This window comes from Tenrec ecaudatus, chromosome 8, assembly GCF_050624435.1.
Source record: "Tenrec ecaudatus isolate mTenEca1 chromosome 8, mTenEca1.hap1, whole genome shotgun sequence".
Classification (NCBI taxonomy): domain Eukaryota; kingdom Metazoa; phylum Chordata; class Mammalia; order Afrosoricida; family Tenrecidae; genus Tenrec; species Tenrec ecaudatus.
Window position 1 is genome coordinate 7,556,929 of NC_134537.1, and position 8,853 is coordinate 7,565,781.

An 8,853-nucleotide genomic window follows, 5' to 3' on the forward strand; every position below is an offset into this window, starting at 1 on the left:
GGCCCTTTCTGGAGTTAGCCACTAACAAGAGTGGGGCAATCACACACACACACGCACGCACACGCACACACACACAATATCACACACACACATACACACAGAACCTATGTACATAGTTTGTATGTGCAATGATTTTGAATCCATTATTTCGCCTACATAACAAAAAGAGTAGAATTACTAAAAATCCTTGGGCTCAAACTCACTAACTTTTTATAAAATCCTCTCGGCACACAATGTTTTAAATGATGCAGTCAGATTGGAGTGGGGGGGGGGTTGTTATAGAACCAGAGATTTGACTAAGATCTAACAAGTCAGAGCTAGGTTTAAACCAACATAATGCTCCAGAATTATATTATAAATATAATTATAGGTAACCTACATCAAATCCGATGGGCTTGTTTAGAGACTTCTGAAAACGAACCAGCATCGTTTCTCATTGCGCAGCCATGGCTGGGGTTTTACAGTTCTTTATCCCAGGACTGGAATCCAAATGTGCTGGCTGGCGACTGGCATTCTGGAGAACGGGCAAACTGGGGGAGCATGGGATGGTTCAAGCGAGGTCAAAGCACGGCATCCTACTCCCAAACAATGTAAGTCACCATCGAACTGTTGCTGGACTCACATCGAGACCTTTCTGAATGTGATGAAGTCACGATTAAGTCACACCGCCAACAGAGTCTATACTTAATCAGCTTTCATCTGGATGTTTGTATCAGCATTCATTGACAATAGCGCACATGTTTATCTCAAACAAAAATTTCTAATTATAAAGCATAAAAACTTTGTCCTCAAGAAGCTGACAGAGCAAATACATAAATAACTGTACTACCAACCATAATCAAAGTCCCATAAAGAAGTTTAGAAAAATACCTTGGACGTTGAGAGAAGGGACAGGACAATCTGTTTGGGGTCAGAGAAAACAACATAAACCGAGACCTGAAACTGAGGGTGGGGTGGGGTCGGGCATCCATAAGCAACGAAAGCTACCATGCAGCGAGCGCCCAGTCCCAGTGCGCGGGGAGGAACTGCGACCGGGCAGCCAGTGTGGAAGGCGGGCGGCACATGGTGCGTGGCGGGGTTACCAACAAGGCTGTGGCTCTTGGGGAGATTTTAAAAGTCACTAGCAAAATGAGCTATGCTGAGCACACAGGAAGGTGGTCTCGGACCTACAATCATCCCTGAACGGGACTAGGGTAGGTCGGACCAGGTGAACTTTGAATCTCCTGGACTGGGTACCAGATTTGATATTCAGGAGCAATGAATGCGCGGGGCAGGAGTGTGCCACCCTTCTGAACCTGGATGACCCAGAAGAGCCTGACTGCCGCAAAAGAAACAGGGTTGTGGTGGTGAAGGGGGGCGGACGGTTCCTGTATTGTTTAGTTTGGGGGAGTGGTGGCACGGCATGCAGGGGACGGTCGTGGACAAACGGGACTCTGAGGAATCTGGAGTAAACATCTGTTCTACAAATAGAAACGTGACTAGAGAGGAAATGGGGGCTTCTCTCCTCCCATGAACAATGGAAGGAGTATGAGGAACCGGCAGGAAACAGGCACACGCAGCAAGTTCAGACCCAAGGAACCAAGCTGCCCTCCGAGCTGGAAGGGCTGGTGGCAGGTGTTTCACACCAGGCGGGGCTGTCAGTACAGTGTCAACCCGGGAGAGGGATCAGAAAGGTGAGTACTGAGAAAACGAAAGCCTCAGGGCTATGACCCTGACAGGGTCTGTGAACTTTGGAACTCGGAGACAGCTGGGAAGAAGACAGTGCATACCCAGGAGCCTGGCTTCTGGGGGAGGTCGACTTGTCTTGTAAGGGATTAAGACAGGAGACCTGGTGGCACAACAGTCAAGTACCTGGCTCCGAACCAAAAGGTCAGCGGTTCTCCCCTTCCAGCCATTCAGTCGGGAGAAGGCTTGGCAACCTGCTTCCATCAAGGTTACGTCCCAGAAAGCTCTGTGGGGGCAGTTCCACTGTCCTGTGGAGTCCCTGCGAGGTCAACCTCACTCGACGACACTCAGCAATAGAGAAATCCACTCTCTTGTCTATGACTAAGACAGGGCTCCTCAAACTTTTAAAACAGGGGGCCAGTTCACTGTCCCTCAGACCCGTTGGAGGGCAGGACTATAGCTTAAAAAAAAACTATGAACAAATTCCTATGCACACTGCACATTATCTTATTTTGAAGTAAAAACAAAAAGGGCAAAAACACCCAGTGGGCGGATAAATGTCCTCAGCGGGCTGCATGTGGCCTGAGGGCCATAGTTTGAGGACTCTTGCTTTAAGAGGTCCTGGTGGCATGGTGGTTATGAGTAGGCTGCTCACCGTAAGGTCAGTGGTTCAAAACCACCAGCCGCTCCTCAGGCGAAAGCGGGAGCTTTCCACTCTCGTAAAGAGTCAGTCTCAGACACTCCCGGGCAGCTTGACCCTGTCCTTTAGGGTCACTATGAGTCGGCATCAACTCGATGGCACTGAGGGTATCTGGGAGTCTGACAGCAGCTGACTGTGTGTTGCTGCTTTTCAAATCTCTAAGGCAAAGAACGACATTAGCATTCCTGCATCGGTCCCGTGGGGAGCTTACTGTTGTGAAGTGCCCTCCAATCCCACCTGAGAGGGTGGTCACCACATGCAACAGAGCCAGGCACAGCCACGTCTTGGGCCGTCCTCACACTCAGCCAGGGTCCACCCAGCTCATTCAGGGCCTTCCTCGTTTTTGCTGACCTTTTACTCGACCAAGCGCGATGTCCTTCTCCAAGGACTGGGCCCTCCTGACAACATGTCCAAATAGGTGGGATGAAAGACTGTCCCCCGCCCTTCTAAGGATCATTCTGGCTGTATTTCTTCCCAGAGCTGTACTTTCTTCTGGGAATCCACAGGAAGAAGGTGGAGAAAACTTCTTTGTAACATCTGATGATTTGCATGGTGTTAATGCTCCTACCTGTGGCTGATTTCAAGCTGCCAACAACTGGCAGAATTCCTGAAACTTTAGCAAGAACCTGCCAATGTAAGCCAACTCCAGCACACCACCTTGCTAACCACCTCTTTTAGGGTCTCTTTCTCTGCTGCAACTGAGCAACGGTTATCTATCCTGCTCTAAGCCGAAGCTAGGCTGATACATAATCATTCTCTGGAGAAAACTTGCAGTCATTCACAGAAGCCAGGCCTACTCAGGTTACATTTAGCTTTCTCAACTGTATTACAGTTGGAAAACGTAGGATGTTGAAAACAGAAATGGGTCCTAAGCATGCCAGTCTTCTCTATGAGGGTTACAAAGAAAGAGTTTGAAATGAACAGGGCTCCCCAAAGCCCTCAGGTGGGGGCTGTATAATTGATTCCTCCCTAAATGCCCTCTCCCCATTTAAACCTGATAGATGTTAAGCACAGGGAAGTTGATTCAAGATTTCTCTTTTCCAGTTGGTTCTTAAGATACTTCAATTACCAAGCAGTCAAGTTAAGAGAGAGAGAGAGAGAGAAAGAGAGAGAACGAACTCTGGAGGACTCAGTGGTGGCTGTCTGTGAACATGCACAATAAACAAGCGTTCAGCAGAGCCCGTGGGTCTGCGGTGGGGGAGGCAGGAGAATATGGAAGAAATCCCTTGGACCACATCCAGAACCCAGAGGGGGACTCCAAGCAAGCCCCACTCCTTGTTGGCAGGGGGCTGGTAGAACTCCCACAGTCCATGTCACCTACAAAAAGGACCGATGATACCTACCACTCATGGCTGACCTTAGCTTGAGGAGAACATGGTCTGGGGAGCACCCAACAGGAAGAGGGGCTTAGCTCTGGAGGTCAAGCCGCTTCAGGCAGTGGGCACTGTTCAAATGGACTGTCCTCTGAGGGCCATGAAAGCCACTGCTGTGGCTTTCTCCTTGGTTTCCTGCCGATGACCGCACTCATCACCCGAAGCCACAATGCCTTTCATGTTTGTGCCCTGAACTTCCCAGAACCTCGAGATCACACAGTACTCCTGAAAGTACACTCAGAAGCCAAACATGCTGTGACAAGCCAGATGAGGACCAGTGGGCTGCCCACTTACATTCACGTGACATTCAGCATCCTACAGCCATCAAAAGGAAGCTACCAACCGACCCAAACAGTACTCCCTCTTGCACAAACAAACTCAGGGAAGTACCAAGCTTCCAGTAGCGCAACATTTTCCACCTGGGGGGTCCTTCCAGATGTCCCTGTGCTCATGGCACTTCAGAATATCTTTCATCATTGAGTTTTATGTTTCATATGCAAATTTAATCTTTTTTGTTTGTAAGCTTTTTATTAATCATTTTTCTTGGGGGGGGGCTCTTATAAATCTTCTAACAATCCATCATTCAATGGTATGAAGCACACGCATAGGTTGCCATCAACATTTCCAAAACATTTTCTTTCTACTTGAGCCCTTGGTATCAGCTCCTCTTTTTCCCCCCCTCCCTCCCACCCTCTCCCACCTTCATGCCAATTTACTCTTTGGAAGTAAAACTGTTGTCAAAACATCACACACAGGAGAAGTTAGTTACATGGAAAAAGGTGTATGAAGTTAGTTACATGGGAAAACGTCTATGAAGTTAGTTACATGGAAAATAGTAAATAAAAATCAAGTTATATGATACTTGAATTACTTGCAAATAAAACTGCTGGGGAAAAATAAAAGAAACTGCATCAGAATTAAGTAAATAATATTTACATATCACAGAAGCTTCATATTAGACAACTGTCTTCCAACTGCCAAAGTTTCTGAATTATTTAACAAAGCACACATGCGGACACACACACCCCCTCATAAAACCTCAGCTAATCACAGATAGAGAAGTACACATGATGGGACAGGAGGAGCTTGGCAGCAAAGGAACATCTCCAAGTGAGAGATGAATGATTATTTCTGAACCTATTATCCATATCTTGAATGTCAACATTCTTTCTACAGTGTGCGCCCTGCTGAGTTTCGTGCTCCTGAGATTTTAAAGCCATACACCCAATCCTCCAACACCTCTTTGCTTCTCTAGGGGGGGGGGGCTTTCCTTCCCTGCCACACCCCTTATTGCTGGCCACTTTGTGGGTGAATCTGGGGATTCCATACCTTGCTCCAAAGGATGATTCTGGTGGCACAGAGTTGAAAGCATTGGCTGCTAACCAGAAGATAGGAGGTGGAAACCCACCAGCTTCCTAAAGATTTCCAGTTTGGGAAATGCATGGGGGAGGGGCAGTCCTACTCTGCGGGGTCTCTAAGGTGAGGCAGGCTCTAGTAGGGCAGGTATGGAGCCTGCCCTGAGCAATTTGAAGGTGGTGTCACCGGGCAGTTTCTATTACCCATTACAGAGCCTCCCTTGCCAGTTTCCAGAGATCACTCTTGAGCAATTGAAACCAGTATTTTTGTACTCAGAGAGCCTCTGTGGGCGGGTTAGGCATGACGCTGAATCACAATATCGGTGGTTCAAACCTACTAGCCCTCTATACAGGTGAAAGCCAAAAATAAAGTAAATAAAGAGCTACCGCCTGGGTTAGCCTACAGGGGGTCACCAAGAATCGGAATCAATTCCATGACAGTGGGGTTTGTCTTATGGCTCCAGGCAGAATGTGTGATCTTGCTACGCTACACACATAAAAAGAAAGTTAAAAAAAAAAAGGAAGGAGGAGAAGTAAAGATGGAGCACAACCAAGGCCAATATTCATCCGTTGAAACAAAAGTTGTTTCCACTGTAATTTTCATGTCGGGCAATGAATGGTGTGTTCAGTGAGGGACCAACCGGAGTGATCCTATGAGAAAGTGATCTAATGAAGACTGGCCCCGGTCTGGACAGGGGCACAATTTGGGTGCTGGCCCTGGGCGCTGTACCCCTTCAATACTCCACGGTCCTCCTCCGGAGCAGAAGGCGGCAGGCCTATTCGGGGTCCCTCGGTGACGGCCGGCTCAGCGGTACCGCGGGTCTGGCCCAGGGATGGACCGCCGCGGTGCCTACCTGGAGACGCTGGGAGGTGGGCAGAGCGCCGGGCCGGTTCCCGTGCCTCCTGGACAGGTGCAGGGCAGGCTGCTCATCGCCGGCCCGCGGGGCAGGGCTGGGGGTCGGGCTGGCCCTGCCCCAGGACGACCCTCGCCGCGGACAACAGAGCCTGCGCCCGGGCGCTCGGGTCACCCGGCCTCCGCCGCCGGCGCCGCGAAGCCGCTTACACAACAACGGGGCGGCCGCTGCGCGCCTGGGTCAGGGCGGCCTCCGGGCGCAGCGCGGGTCAGCCCGGGGCTCCCAGCCGCCTGCGGGCTTTCCAGGGCCGGGGTCCAGCGGGGCGCCGCGCGGACTCGCGCCCAGCGCACCCGAGGGAGGGACGGAGCGGCCGCCGGGCCGGGTACGCGTCCCCAGAGCCGTTCGTCGGGCGCGCGGAAGGCGCGCGCCCGAGTCCCGCGCGGCCCCCCGCCTCACTCACCTCTCCCCGGGGTCCGCCGACTCCATCGCCTCCTCCGCCGCCGCCATGGCCGCCCGCGCCGCGCAAGCGCCCGACAGCGACTCCAAGCCGGCTGACAGGCCGACTGAGCCGGTCGGCGCCGAGGCCGCCCTTAAGGCCGCGCCGCCGGCGCATGCGTCGTCCGCCCCCTCGCGCGCCCCGGCGGCGCGCGCCCGTGCTGCCAGTGCCCGGTCGTCCCGCCCCTCTCGCCCGGCCCCACCCCCGCGCACCGCGCATGCGTAGTCTCGCCCGACGTCGGCTCTGGGTAAGCGCGGCGGCGGCCAGGGGACCAGCGGGATGGTGCAGCCCGCAGAGGTGGCCGTCCTTGTCCTTTTAATAATGCATATTAATGCATCATCCCGCTGGTGTTGACTGCAAGGGCGGGGCGCTGGGTTAGGCACCTGGTCGTGGCCCTCTGACCGGGAAGAGCCTAGAGCAGTGGTTCTCCACCTTGCTCAGGCCGCCACCCTTGCATACGGCGCCTCATGAAGCTATCTTCGTTGCTACTTCATAACTGTCATGTTGCTAACTGTGATGAATCGTCATGTAAATATCTGATTGTCAAGATGTATTTTAATGGTTACAAATTGAACATCATTAAGGCATAGTGATTCATCAGAAAGCAATCTGTAATGATATGCTGTGAAATATTTATTTCTAATGATAAATCAATGAAATGTTGTCTGGAAGCATGGTGGAGCATGGGTCACAGTCTTCATGCTGGGGACTCATCTTTGGGTGTATCTGCATGTGGGTGGACCCACCTGGAGACGATAGAGGAGCGGTGTCTAGGTTCCTAAAACCATCGGAAATCTGTTTTCTGATGGTCTTAGACCCCTGTGAAAGGGTCGTTCAACCCCCAAAGGGGTCGTGACCCACATCTTGAGAACCACTGGCCTAGATAGTATCTGGCGGGGGCTACCTGGCACGTGGAAGTGCTAAAATCAATCCATCGGGTGCTGTTCTGACTCCCGCTGTGAGTGGGCTAGGAAGCAGAGAGGGCACCCCTTAGGCTCTTCACCCAACATTTACCTATGTAGCAGGCACTGTTGTAGCCTCTGGAGTTACGGTGCTGACCCACAGCAGGAAAGCCTGTCCCATCTACATCCCTAGGAAGAGGACAACAAGTCCTTGGTGTTTAGAATCACCAGTACTACATTCCTTGCCGTGCGGTTCAGGTCTTAGAAGCATCAGCCTGCAATCTGGTAATTAGACACTCCCGACCATTCATGGTGCGCTGAGACATAGCAACAACGGTGAGGCTGGCATCGGACCGGGCAATGTTTCGCTCTGCTGCACATAGGTCCCTAAAGAACCTGAAAACAACCACCACCGTCCACTGATTTGTGCTTACTGTGAGCCTACTATGAGTCCACTCTCATCTAGATGCTGGATTAAAACAGAGCTCTAGCCTTTATGGAGCCTAAATACTCATATGAAGGTGGCCCTGGGAAGGTGGCCCATGATTAAACCCTGGGCTGCTAACCAAAAGATCGGCAGTAGATTTTCCCACAGTGGCTCCGTGGGACCGAAGGCTTGGTAAATATTACAGTCTAGTAAGCTCTGTGATGCAACACACCTGGTTCTATAACCACAAGCTTTATTATTATTATTCAGTCCATTGCTCTCCTCTTCCGGTTCTAATCTTTCAGGGTGGCTTCCTGTCTTCTGAGCCCTGGCTGCCCCTCCTCACCATCTGTTCCTCAGAGTTTAGTAGACATATCTTTCCAGCTGTACTGGAAGTTTCTTGAGGATAGGACCTTTTGTGTGTGATATTAAAAAAAACAACAACTCCACTCACAATCCCTTAGGAATAGAACGATGAATAAATATTTGTTGTATTTGATCAGATCCATCAAATAACAACTCGTTGCTGTTGAATCCATGCTGACTGTGACCTGGGGGGACAGAACAGAGCTGTGCCTGTGTGTTTCCAATGCTGTAAATCTGTACGGGAGCAGAAAGCCTTGTCTTTCTCCCACAGAGAGGCTGCTGGCTTCGAACTGCTGACCTCTGATTAACAGCCTAACCTGTAACCCACTAAGCCACCAGGGTGCCTTAAAAGAACAAACAGAAAGAACAATAGCAACAACAAAATAATAATAACAGAGCATCAAGCCCACAGCCATCAAGACCATTCCAGAGTGACCCTGTAGGTCAGAGTAGAATGCTTCTTCGGGTGTCCGAGACTTGACATCTTTTTCCTACGGAGGGACTGGTGGGTTTGAACCACTGACTTTGAGATTAGCAGTGTAGTACATAACCAGGGTGAACACCAAGACGTACGTCTAAGACCATTTTTCTGGAAAGTCAAGATATTGCCAGAGACTTCTAACGCATCTGAAATGGAGCCTCTATACCTCTGCCCTTCAGAACACATCTACATTGAAGCATCATCATGCATGTTGGCCAGGGAAGTGACTGGGTA

General features: G+C 50.8%; 1 protein-coding gene across 2 annotated transcripts in view; it reads right to left on the reverse strand.

Annotated features, from left to right (window-relative positions):
• Window positions 1–6,549, reverse strand: part of ABHD5 (abhydrolase domain containing 5, lysophosphatidic acid acyltransferase) — a 41,657-nt gene extending 35,108 nt beyond the window's left edge. The window contains exon 1 of one of the 2 annotated variants that reach the window (XM_075555981.1): window positions 6,408–6,549. In XM_075555981.1, the coding sequence (XP_075412096.1) occupies window positions 6,408–6,454 (47 nt within the window). In that variant the 5' untranslated portion in view covers window positions 6,455–6,549. Of the gene's footprint in view, window positions 1–5,947; window positions 6,114–6,407 lie in introns of those variants that run through there. The other variant, XM_075555980.1, reaches the window with a different exon arrangement.
• Between the last annotated feature and the right edge of the window lie 2,304 nt (window positions 6,550–8,853).